Source organism: Gorilla gorilla, chromosome 9 (assembly GCF_029281585.2).
Source record: "Gorilla gorilla gorilla isolate KB3781 chromosome 9, NHGRI_mGorGor1-v2.1_pri, whole genome shotgun sequence".
In the NCBI taxonomy this organism is placed as follows: Eukaryota; Metazoa; Chordata; class Mammalia; order Primates; family Hominidae; genus Gorilla; species Gorilla gorilla.
Genome location: NC_073233.2, coordinates 8317560 through 8329189, shown reverse-complemented (window position 1 = coordinate 8329189; position 11630 = coordinate 8317560). Strand labels below are relative to the sequence as shown.

The window sequence follows — 11630 nt, the reverse complement described above, 5'->3', positions numbered from 1 at the left end:
CTGTCTCTGTCTCTGTGTCCCTCTGTCTGTCTCTGTCTCCATGTCTCTCTGTGTCTCTGTCTCTGTGTCTCTCTGTCTCTGTCTCTCTGTCTCTGTCTCTGTGTGTCCCTCTGTCTCTGTTTGTCTCTGTCTCTGTCTCTCTGCCTCTGTCTCTCTGTCTCTCTGTCTCCCTCCTTTCCTCCTAAAGATTTTAAGGTCTGTTTCCTTGGAATGCAGATGTTGTTTTGTGTAACTATGAACTTGAGCACGTTTACCGCGGACACTGCTTGTTATCTTGTCTGCCGGTCTGTGTCCTGATGGCCGCTCCCATCAGCGGGGGCACAGGGCAGGCCCTCTGCGTCACCACGGCCTCCTAGCAGAAAGGACACGTCAGGCTCTTCCTGCACGTTTCCTGCCCCACCCTGCAGTCAACCTCTCTTCCGAGGAGCCCTGGGTCCTCCAGGGAAGGACGGTTTTAGGGAGCAGAGCCTGGGGCCCGAGGAGCCCTGGGTCCTCCAGGGGAGGATGCTTTTAGGGAGCAGAGCCTGGGGCCCGGTTTGCTCCTTCACACTGGGGTGTCTGCGTCTCAGTGGCTTAGCAGCAGAGCAGGAAACACCCGCGTGTGCAGAAGCACCCACGTCTGCCTACCCCGAGGAACCCCTGCCTTCTGTCTCCAGCAGCCGCAACTTCCAGGGGTGCCCCGTGCACTTCCTCCCACCCCTCCCTCCTTGGTCTGCTGTGCCCAGTCTTCCCCAACCCCTTCCTGGCCACAGCCCAGCACGGGTTACCTGGGACTTCAGAGGCCATGTCCTCCCCGACCTCCAGAGCCACACACAGGGCTGCCCACAACCCCTGCCCTGGGCCTGTCCCCCTCCTCTTCCAGGACTCCCCTGGGGCTCATGGTGCCTGCCCCAGCTGCCCTGGCTGTCCCTACCCTCCCCCTCGTCTCCTCTCGCCCTGGCCTTAGGCACCTCTGCCCATCGGCTCACCACCCAGGACACCCACATCCACATCTCCAGCCCAGCCCCTGCTCCAGCTGCCTGGGCCAGCTCTCCCCTCGGAATTTCCACAGGGCCCCCAAACCCAGCAGCCCCAAAGTGAGTGCCTCACCTCCTCCCAAAGCCACTTTCTCACGGCTCCTGCCCTGGAGAACAGTCTCTGCCCACCCATGCCCCCAGCAGGTGCCTGCCTTCCTCATGTCCTTCAGCCAACAAGTCCTGGGGACCCGGCCCCTTCCACGTCTCCATTCCTCACCCCCCGACCCGGCGGTGACTTCCGCTGTGCTCCACCCTGCTGAGGTCTTTCTAGAATGCAGAGCTGGGGGACAGCCCCATGCAGCACTGGCTGCAGGCCTCACTTCCAGCAGGGACACCAGAATCACCCGAGAGGGACGGAGCCGGGCTCAGAGGGGCGCCGGTTTGATATTTGCTGGTTTGCTTTCCGCAGGCCCCTCACTTACTCCTTCATTTACTCATTCACTCATCTATTGGAAATTTAACAAACACCCCTGCATCTACTATCCAGCCCAATAATTAAAACATCCCCCAAACCTGCATCAGCGTACGGGTCCTGTCTCCACTCTGCCCCTGCTCTGCCCCCACCCCACCCACCCCAGAGGGTCACTCTTTGGAATTTCATGTTTGTGTTCAACATTTCCTTGCTTTGAAATAAAAAAGATAATTTTCCCACACAGCGTGTCTGCCCCGGCCGAGTTGAATCTTGTGGTTGGGAGCCAGGTGTGATGCTCCTGCCCCAACTCCTCTGCCACACCCCTCTGACGCCCTGTGGGATTGGGTCCGGCCCCCTTTCCCCGTGGGCACAGGCTCCGGGAAGCTGCCGTGTCCCCTGCAAGGGGTCCATGGCCAGGCCCCACTGCCGCCTGTCCCTCGCTCTGCCTGTTGCCTGCCTGGCTCTGCATGGGACGTGCTCCGGCCTGCAGCACCCTCTGCCTCCACACTTGTCCTCCCTCAGGTCTCAGCTGAGGCTTGGGCTTGTGCAGCGTCCCCCCAACAGGCCAGGTCTCGGGCCTCACTTCTGTGCCTCACGGCCTCCTACACCCTGGGCCGTGCCTGGTCCCATCATTCTGGCATGGGGTGCCATGCACCTCTGCCACAGCTGCACCCACCAGGCAGTGCCCCCTTGGCCCCAAGCTGCCCTGCTCCGTGCCTTCCCCTACAGAAGGCTAAAGGAGAAGGCCTGGGTGGGGGGTTCAGACTGGCATGGGGCTCCAGCTACAGAAAAGGTCAGAGCTGAGTGCCAGGGCTGTAGGGTGCCCGGGAAGCAGGGGACTGCACACAGCCAAGGCCGTCCCGGGCGCCCACTGACGTCAGTCCCTCAAGGCAGCCCGAGGCGGAACTGCCGCTGCACGTCCACCTCCGGCAGATCAATCGATGGGACCTCCCGGGGGCAAGGGCACAGCGCGGGCTGGCAGCCTCTCCAGCGCAGATCTGAGTACAGGGACCTTGGCGTGCCTGCTCTGTCAGCCTTCAAAGAGCAGGGCTGATAACGTGGCCTTGCTGTCACCGGCCTTGTCAGAACCTGTCAGCTGCCTTGTCCTTGGTGGCCAGATGGGGCTGGGATCTTGGGGCTGAGTGGAAACGAGACTTGGGAGCCACACTGGGGCCAGGTCAGGGCCAGGCCCAGCCCCTGCCCGATGGGCACAGGTCTCTTGGTCCCCTGGCATGGTGAGGAGTGACACAGCCTGCCTTTCAGGGTGGCAGTAAGGACCAGAGACCAAGCTGGCCAACCCCCAGCACCATGCTGGTCCCCAGCCTGGAGACTGCCAATTTGGCCTGGTCATGGCCCACCGTGCAGGCTCGCCCCTCCACGCTCCCCGTGCCCAGCCTCAGTGCTCAGGGCAGGGGGCAGACAGGAAAAGCAGGGAGGCCCCGGGGCTGGGGGTCTGCCCCAAAGTGATGTGGGAGGGGATGAGCAGGAGGATCTGGGGGTGAGCACGCGTGGACAGCAGCCTGGGGTCTAATGTGGCCCTTGGCTTCCTGCCTCAGATGAGCTCCCTGAGGAGGGGCAGCTTGGGAGGCATAGGGGGCTGCCCCCAGCACTGCGGGGGCCACACGTGTGTCACATATGTGGATCTCTCTGGAGCCCCGGGAGGGCCCTTGGATGGCTGTGCAAATGCGAGACCCACTTATCTCAGGAACTCCCACCCAGACCTGGCTCGGCCCCGCAGCCTCCATCCCCAGCCCTGCATGTTGGATGTGCCCAGGCCGAGCCCCAGGAACGCCTGGGGCACTATCAGGGCCCTCACCAAACAGCCCCGTGCAGCCTGGGGTGGATTCCCCTGTAGGGGCCTTCCCAGGCTCACCTCCTTGCTGGAAGCAGCTTCCCTCCAAGCCTAAAATCCCAGGCCCCGTGTGGCCTCCTCCCAGGCTTTCCCCGCTGGCCACTGACCACACTGCAGGCCACCGATGCGGGGGCCCAGAGCATGGCCCAAGAGGCTGGGGAGAGCCAGACCAGACCAGCCATGGGGATTCAAATCCTTTATTGACGGTGGTGGTGAGGCCAGCCCTCCCTGGCAGGCTCTGGGTGCATCTCCCTAGTATGTTCTGCTGGGAGCCAGGCACCGGGGCAGGCGTAGGGGCAGCGAGTGGCCTAGGACTCGGACTCAAACATCTTCTTCCGGCCCTCCATGCCAGACTTCTCCTCGATGTTCTTCCTCCAGTCACCCACGTCTCGCAGGTCCCGCTCCTGTGGAGGAGAGGGCAGGAGAGAGCTCAGGCTCACCCACTTATGCACGCGCCCTGGTCCACACCACCTTCAGCCTCAGTTTACCCTCTGCATTGGGCAGTGGAGTGTCCCCTGCATGGCACCCTGGAGGGGCAGTGGTACAGGGCCCCCGGCAGGGCAGGTGTGGGAGGTGCTCCCCTGGCAGGGCAGGTGTGGGAGGTGCTCCCCAGGCAGGGCAGGTGTGGGAGGTGCTCCCCCGGCAGGGTAGGTGTGGTGGTGCTCCCCAGGGACAGGGCAGGTGTGGGAGGTGCTCCCCAGGGACAGGGTAGGTGTGGGAGGTGCTCCCCTGGCAGGGCAGGTGTGGTGGTGCTCCCCCAGCAGGGTAGGTGTGGTGGTGCTCCCCAGGGACAGGGCAGGTGTGGCAGGTGCTCCCCCGGCAGGGTAGATGTGGTGATGCTCCCCAGGGACAGGGCAGGTGTGGGAGGTGCTTCCCCGGCAGGGTAGGTGTAGTGGTGTTCCCCAGGGACAGGGCAGGTGTGGGTGTTGGGGACCCCGGCAGGGCAGGTGTGGTGGTGCTCCCCCCGTGGCACGCACCTTCTCTGTGTCCTCCTTCTTGACCTGCTTCAGGTTGGCCCTCAGGTCCATGCACACCTTGTGCTTCGAGCCCAGCAGGGCCTTGAGCATGGCGTCGGCCGACATGCGCACCCTCCGCAGTGGGGGCCGCTTGAACTTGCCCCGCAGATCAAATAGCTTCTGGTTCATGTCCTCCAGCTGTGGGCAGGGGAGCCGGGTGGGAGCCCGAGGTCCTGGTGGTCTTGGCCTCCCCGGCCCGCCCTGCCTGCCCGCTGGGCCACCGCCTACCCGCCTGCCGCCGGCCCGCCGCCACCACTCACCTCCTTGCTGGTCTTCTGCACCCTCACCTCCATGTCGTACTTCTCCTCTTCAGCCGCGTCGATCTTGGCGTGCAGCTGTTTGCAGAGCTCCTAGGGGTGGGTGTGGGGGCGGGCGGCCGTCCTGACACTTGGCAGCCACGGTCACCTGCCCCTGCCCTGACCACCCCACTGGCCCTCTTGACAAGTGGGGAAACTGAGTTAGCAGGCAAGCCTGCTGCTGGGGAGGCGAGGTGGCCGGGGAGGGGCTGGTACCTGCACTTCAGACATGGAGCCCGGGATATGCAGCGGCGGGCAGTGCTCCGCCAGGTAGTTCTGCTTCTCTGCCTCACGGCGGCTCTCCTCCTTCTCCAGCTCCGTGGCCGCTATCTGCAGCATCACGCTCTGCGGTGGGGCAGGCGGTGAGGGGCTGCAGCCAGCTCCCCTGCAGACCCACCTGGGCCACCCCCCCGGGAGCCCACACCTACCTTCAGGTGCTGCCTGCGGGCCGTGATGGCCCTGTTCCGCTTCTGCAGGGCGGGGGACAGGGGGTCGAGTCAGGGCCTCCAGGCCTGGAGCACCCCCACCCCCTTCCACACTCCCTGGCCAGGTCAGGGGCTCCGGCTCCGGGACCAGCAGAGCCTGGGGGCTCCTGAGGCCATGATGGGCAGGCTGGGCCTCCCTGGCCCCAGACCTTGCACTGGGACATGGTGCTGTGTGGTGTGTGACACTTTGCCAGGTGGGACATGGTGCTGTGTGGTGTGTGACACTTTGCCAGGTGGCACATGGTGCTGGGAGGCCAGAGGCTGGGGGAGAGGAGTCGGGGCCACAGGGCCAGTTGGGGGCAGGTCGGCTGGTGAGGTGGGGGCGGGAAGTGCAGGAATCAGAAAGAAGAAGTGATTCCCCTGTGACCAGGCCACAGCCACACTTCCCCTGCCCCAGAAGGCTCGGGGCAGCCACTTCCTCTCTTTCAGCAGCGTCTTAGTGGGTGGGGCACTTTTGCCAGCGGGGAGGGCCGGGCCATCTTCCCTGGGCCTTAGGGCCTTGAGGCTGTGACCTATGACCTATGCTGAGTTGGGGGAGCCCCCTCCTCGTCATGTTTTGAGCCCCCAGCAACTACTTACCTCCTCACTGTCCAGGGAGGGAGGACGCAGGCAGGACAGGGAGAGAAGACAGAGGTTAGGGCCATGGCTGGCGGGGTCGGAGTGTGTGATGGGGTGGACAGGGCAGGAGGTGGGCAGGGTCACTGTATGGGGGCACAGGGGTACCACTTACTCTCCCATCCTGAGGTCCTGAGCTTGGAGCCTGTGGGGAGAGGAAGACAGAGGTGTTGGCCGGGCCCTTGCCACCGTGATGCCTGTGCCCATCAGGTAGGTGGTGAGGGGTTCAGGGCTCCTGATGACAGCCCCCTCCCGCCCACCCCCTACTCTCACCTCCTCCCCCTACTCTCACCTCCTTCAAGGACAATGACTTGGAATTCCCCAGGGTGAGAAGTAAGAGGAGAAAGTGTTCCCAAAATGTCCCAGGCATAGCCTGAGGAGCTGCAGCTGTCCCCGAGGGAGGGTGGAATGGGCCAGCGCAGGTGGCCGCCTGAGTGACGCTGTTATTTTTAACCCTCTCTCTTTGGCTTTGGGCCTAAGTGCATGGAAGAAATCCCTCCTCAGTTTGGCCTGGGGGCTCAGGTTCTGGGGTTTCTTGACCCCTAAACTCTCCTTCCAGAGTCCCCAGAGGTGAAACCTGGTGGTCAGGGACTGTCTAATACCTGCCTCTCGCTACAGCTGCCTCCCCAAAGCCTCTCCTTCTCACTCCCGGATCCGTGCAGGCCCCAAAGGGGGCTGCTGGCGGCATCCCCCAGGCCCCCAGACCCCCGCCCCAGGAAGCCCTCCCTCAAACTAGCTCAAGCCATGCCCTGTCCCCCGGCCTCGGCGGGCCAGGCTGGGCCTCACCGGGCCGGGCTGGGCCTCACCTAGAATCTGGGCAGCAGGGCTGGGAGCGAGGTCAGGCCGGCAGCGGCGAGTTGGGCTGGTGGGCCCAGGGGGAGGGGTATAAATGGCCTCCCCCAGGCTGGGCCCCTGCTCAGAAAGGGCATAGAGTCCTCCTCAGACCAATGGGGGCGCGGAGAGCCACAGAGACCTCCCCACCTGTCCGGCCGCCTGGCCTGGCCGCGTGCTGCCGCCCAGTCCAAGAAGTCTTGGTGGCGGGTGCCGTGGCTGGGCTACTCTATTTAGGGCTCGGTGACGCGCTGGAGATGCCTCTGTTGTTCTTGTAAGGAGCCTGAGGACAGTGTGCCTGGCTTTGCCTGTGGCCTCAGCTGGGCACACAGCTCAGGTCAGCTGAGGGGTCGCTGCAAGTATCCACACCTCGCCTCAGCCCATCTCTCCCGAGGTCAGCATCCAGTCCACCAACCTGGCTGCTTGCTGGCGACAGCCACAGCCTCTCCCTGCGGGGCCAGCTCCCCGGCTCATCCCCTGCAATGGGTTTCCCACTTCAGCCCAGGCCTGACCCCCTTCTGCAAGCCTGGCTTCTGGGGTGAGGCCTGGACTTCCAGATGTGGCCTTCTAGGCCCTGCCACAGCGGCCGAGGGCTGGGGGCTGCCCCCTCCCTGCGTGATGCTATCTTCCTGCCTGGGGAGCAGGACCGGGAGTGAGGGGCACGCCGCACTTGCCTCTGGGCCCCTCCCGCCTGCCGCAGTCCCCTCGCCGGGCGACTTGGAACACATCCTTCAACCTAAGGAGAATGGCGCCACCTGCATTGGGAGCCTCTCAGACCCGTGGGGGCTTGGGGCCCTCCTGGCTGCCCGGGCAGGCCTGGCATTGCCCTTTTCACCCAGGCCCGAGGCCATAGCCCCCCCCCCAGGCCCCCGCCCTGCAGAGGCCCCCTGGACCGTGACTCGGCACCCTCTTGGAGTGGGGGCTCTTGGCCCCAGCCCTGCCGGCTTCGCAGCCCCGTGGGAGAGGATCAGAGGAGACAGCGGCGTGGAGGCTCCAGCCGCTAAGGCAGCCCAGATGTGTGGGGACTGGGAGGGGCATCCGGCCAGGACTGAGCCCCTAAAGGCCCCAGCAGCTTCCGAAGGCATCTGCTGCCCCCTGCTGCTCATGCAGGGAAGGCCCTGCAGCACAGGTCTCTGAGGTGTTGGGGGTCCTCCCTCCACGCTCACCAGCCCCCAAACACCATTGCCCACTCTGTCCCTACAGGGCTGGCTCTAGCCCGCCCCATCCCATGTGGTCCCGACTCTCTGGCCCCCACCTCCCCGGTCTTCCCAGGCGGCCCGGAGAGGGGAGATCTGTGCTCCTGGGGAGGTTCCCCACCCCTACCCGAGGGTCAAGCAGGGACCGGTCAGAGGCCTCAGGGCCTGGCTGAGTCTGGAGAGGAGCCCCTCCCCCATCCTTGTCAGGGGACCCTGCTGAGTGGACCCGGGCCTTATTTCTGCATCCCCTCCAGGCTCCAGCCGGACACACAGTGGCAGGAGAAGGCGTTTATTGCAGTGGTCCTGCAGGGCGGCCTGGGCAAGTGCCTGGGCTCAGCGGGGAGACAGAGGCATGTGGTGCATTCAGGAGTGGGGCAAGGGCAGGCGCAGGCGAAAGCGGGGCTGCAGGGCCAGCATGCGGTCCACCTCCCTGGCTGGCCGCAGGGGGTGCCACTGGGCGACGGGCCGCCGGGCGTGGGCCAGCATGTCTGCCCAGTGCTGCAGGGGCTGCCCCGAAGCCCGGGCACCCAAGTGCACCTTGCCTACGGGCTCAGTTCGGAGCGGCAGGCCACGGTCCCAGACAGCCAGCACCAGGTCCACATTCTGTGCAGAGACAGGCCAGAGGTTGGAGTTGGGGGAGAAAGACCACAGTCATCGTGGTCCGGCACTGGGTCTCGCTCTGCCCCTGCCTCCTGGTGGCCCACCTGGACCTGGCTGAAGGGCACCAGGAAGGTGAAGGCCTCATTGAAGTAGGGGGCCGCCGTGCCCTTTTTGATGGCTGTCTTTCTCTTCTTCCACTTCCTCTGGTTCAGCATGAGCTGGACCTTCACGTAGGGCTCTGGGAGGGCAAGGTTGCCAAAGGGGCATCCCAAGGCTCAGGGCTGAGCACAGGCCCCCCCTCTGTACAACAGCGTGGGCAGGTGTGACCCTCACCTGCCAGTCCTGGACGCAGGCCTCGAGCCTCCAGCACCACCACGGTCAGCCGGCCTGAGCTGGGCACGTACCAGAGAGAGAAGCACAGCTCCCCGACCTGCTCGGGCTGTGGGCAGCAAGAAGGGCTTCAGCCCGGGAGGGTGATTCTGGCCGAGTTGGGGTTCAGGCCCCTGCAGCTGCTGCCCATCAGGCCTGTCTTTCCAATGGCCCATAGGGCAGGGTCCCTGCCAGCTCTGCCTTGGGCTGTGGCCTGGTGACCAGCGCCTCACCTCAGTGGCAGCTGGCGGGCCCAGCGGGTACCAGTGCTCCAGAACATGCTGCAGATCCACGGTGCCCAGTGGCAGGTGGAGCTCACCCAGGGGCTCATGCCCCGAGAAGCGGTTGAAGTTGAAAAGCTGCACCTTCAGGGTGGCCCCTGGCAGCTCCGCCTGCGGGATCTGAGGCAGTCGCGTGAGCCAGGCCCTGCTGCCCTAGCTCAGGCCCACCCAGCTGCCCAGGCCCACCCAGCCCAGGCCCACCCAGCCCAGGCCCATCCAGCCGTCCAGGCCCACCCAGCCGACCATCCCTGACTCACGTGGAAGCAGCAGGTCTCGTCAAACACGGGGCAGAGCGTGCCTCGGTGCACTTTTGTCTCATGTCTGTGTCCGGCCTGGGTGGAGACGCTGACCCGGGCATAGGGGTCCAAGGTGCCCCCAGGCCTCAGGTCGGCTGCCTGCCTCAGGCCCACCCTGATCTGGGAGCCAGGGGGGTGGGCTCAGCCAAGGGCCCCTGCCCTGTCAGCTCCCCACCACCCAGGGCACGGGATCTGCCCTTCCCCCGTCACCCTTTCCGGAAACTCGCAGAACCGCTGGTCCTGCGCAGCAGGGCCCTTCACCTCTTGGCTTCCAAAGTCGTACTCCAGGGAGAGCTGCAGGCGCCCCCATTGCTGAGCACCCCCCGGGCTGGACTCCAGGCCATCCACATCAGGTTGCACCTGGAGTGAGTTGGGACAAGGGGCAGGTGGTGCTGACATCATGCCCCATCAGAGCCCTGGGCTCCCGGGCAGCACTTGCATGACATGGGTCAAGACCCCCCGCCTCCAGGCCAGGCCACCCGACAGGCACAAATCGTCGGCTTCGCTCTGTGAGACCGGCCAAACCCACCCCAAACGTGGCATCTGGGGTACCCCCTGCCTTCCTCAAGAACCCGCTGTGGCTCCCTCGGGCCCATGGGGCAGCCCCTGTTGCATGGCCTCCTTCTCACCTCAGTTCACCCACTTTCCCTGCAGGAAGGTCCTCACCGCCCCGCCTCTGTGGGGGTTAAACCATCCCTGGGGCTGAACTCGCCTCGCTGCCCTGGGCTCTGGAGCCTGGATTTCGAGCCCTCTCTGGACTGAGTGAGCAAGGAGCCGCTCCTCACCAGGTGGGTGGTGGTGGTGCCGCGGGCACTGCCCAGACCCACGGCCTCCTTGTCCCTGGGCGTCTTCCTGTGGCGGCGGCAGCAGCAGCAGGCAGCACAGAGGAGGCAGGAGACGAGGAGGATGCCCGCGGCAAGGGCGCCGGCAATGAGAGCCCAGCGGGGCCCTGGGGTAGAGGCCAGGCTGAGCGCATCTGTGGACAGCTGCAGCCCCCACTTGGCTGGGTTATCCCCACACCCCTCTTGGGAATCCCACAACTCACAGGGGGTCCCGGCGACAAGGTCTGGAATAAGCCCAGGTATAGCTGTGGTGCCAGCTGGGGCCGGAGCACTGGGAGAGTCTGGTGGGTGCCCCATCTTTCTACCCTGCTGGTTTGGAAGAAGCGGCCCAGGAGGCTGGGTCAGCTGGGAGGGTGGCTCCTCCGACCCCTGCCCGCTACCCCATCTGCCTGGCAGCAGCCAGCACTGGGTCTGCCTGGGCAAGGAGGCAGCACGGGGTGGCCAGGGGCGAGGGTTCTGTGCAGCAGGAAGCTGAAGGGAGGGAGGCTCTGGACCCTGGCCAAAGCTCCAGCTCAGCTGCCCAGGCCCAGCCTCCCAGCCACCTCCCAGCAGCCCCCAGACTCAGCCAAGCAGGCAGGGCCTAGGCAGCCTAGTTCCTACCTTCACCGGACCTCAGAGCACCCTTGCCCCCACTGTAGGATGCCTCCTCCACCAGGAAGCCCTCTCCCTCCCTGCTTCTCTCTCCTGGGCCCTGGACCCTGGGCCCTGCCTGGGGGTCCCATCTCATCCCTGGGGGTCTCATCTCTGCGGTCCCATCACTTCCTTGCCTCTACCCCTAGGACCCACCACAGCTGGGGCCCACCATGGTTTGCCAGCCATGCAGGTGGAGCATGTTCACTGCAGCCCCCAGGAACTTGGAAGCCCAGAGGGGTCTGCAGGGTCATGGCGGGAGGAGCAGGGCTGGCTGTCGGCGGAGCTCACTGAGCAGGCCTGGGCTAAAGGTGCATTCCTGGCAGGGGCTCAGGGCCGCAGCGCCTGAGGATGAAGGTGAGGTGGTGGCAGGTAGGGGCAGGGTGCAGCTGGGAGCGGCCAGAACATTCCACACACACTGACTCAGCCGCTGCCTGGACTCGTCCACCTGCCTGCCTGGCCACCCTTTGGCATGTGGGTGGGAAGGAGGGTGGGGCGGGCGCAGCTGCTGGCCCCTGTACCCGCCTGCCTAGGGCCTGGGGAGGGAGCACACCTGGCTGGGCTGGCTCCTCTCACCTACAGGCAGGGGAACCAGGGTGCTACATGGGGCCTACGGTGACCCCAGGCCCAGGGTGACTCCCCAGCTCAGCTCTTCCCCGACTCCACCCGCTCCAGAGAGCAGCGGCCAGCCAGGAGACTGTTCCTCCACATCGGCGCCTCCTCTGCTTTGCCCACAAGAGCCTGGGACCCCTCTTGCCATGTCCAAGTCAGCCTGGCCTCAGGGGCCCAGCCCAGGCCATCCCTTCGGGAATAAGCAGCTGTTGAGGCCAGATACCCTCACCTCTGCAGCCCCCCAGTCTGGGGCAGAGCAAGGAGACAGACAGAAAGGGACC

At 65.2% G+C, this 11630-nt stretch overlaps 2 protein-coding genes across 2 annotated transcripts; both read right to left on the bottom strand.

Moving 5' to 3' along the window:
- Positions 1-3461: 3461 nt before the first annotated feature.
- Positions 3462-5148, bottom strand: TNNI2 (troponin I2, fast skeletal type). Its single transcript, XM_055355148.2, has 5 exons — positions 5021-5148; positions 4809-4937; positions 4557-4646; positions 4258-4434; positions 3462-3684 (listed from the first exon to the last, which is right to left on the bottom strand). Exons 2-5 carry the CDS (start codon positions 4929-4931, stop codon positions 3589-3591), a joined length of 486 nt encoding a protein of 161 aa, XP_055211123.1. The 5' UTR covers positions 4932-4937; positions 5021-5148; the 3' UTR covers positions 3462-3588.
- Positions 5149-7713: 2565 nt separating this feature from the next.
- Positions 7714-10530, bottom strand: SYT8 (synaptotagmin 8). The gene is made up of 8 exons (XM_019035987.4): positions 10311-10530; positions 10051-10214; positions 9527-9625; positions 9227-9385; positions 8922-9089; positions 8653-8758; positions 8424-8557; positions 7714-8322 (listed from the first exon to the last, which is right to left on the bottom strand). Exons 1-8 carry the CDS (start codon positions 10402-10404, stop codon positions 8083-8085), a joined length of 1164 nt encoding a protein of 387 aa, XP_018891532.3. The 5' UTR covers positions 10405-10530; the 3' UTR covers positions 7714-8082.
- Between the last annotated feature and the right edge of the window lie 1100 nt (positions 10531-11630).

Excerpts from the sequence above, each read along its gene's own strand:
- TNNI2 (XM_055355148.2), bottom strand. The coding sequence starts at position 4,931 with ATGCTGCAGATAGCGGCCACGGAGCTGGAGAAGGAGGAGAGCCGCCGT. Across the intron at positions 4,647-4,808 it reads GCTCCATGTCTGAAGTGCAG|GAGCTCTGCAAACAGCTGCA; the intron begins GTACCAGCCCCT and ends ACCCACCCCTAG. Across the intron at positions 3,685-4,257 it reads AGAAGGAGGACACAGAGAAG|GAGCGGGACCTGCGAGACGT; the intron begins GTGCGTGCCACG and ends TCTCCTCCACAG.
- SYT8 (XM_019035987.4), bottom strand. The coding sequence starts at position 10,404 with ATGGGGCACCCACCAGACTCTCCCAGTGCTCCGGCCCCAGCTGGCACC. Across the intron at positions 8,759-8,921 it reads GCCCGCCAGCTGCCACTGAG|CCCGAGCAGGTCGGGGAGCT; the intron begins GTGAGGCGCTGG and ends TGCTGCCCACAG. Across the intron at positions 8,323-8,423 it reads TGCCCTTCAGCCAGGTCCAG|AATGTGGACCTGGTGCTGGC; the intron begins GTGGGCCACCAG and ends GTCTCTGCACAG.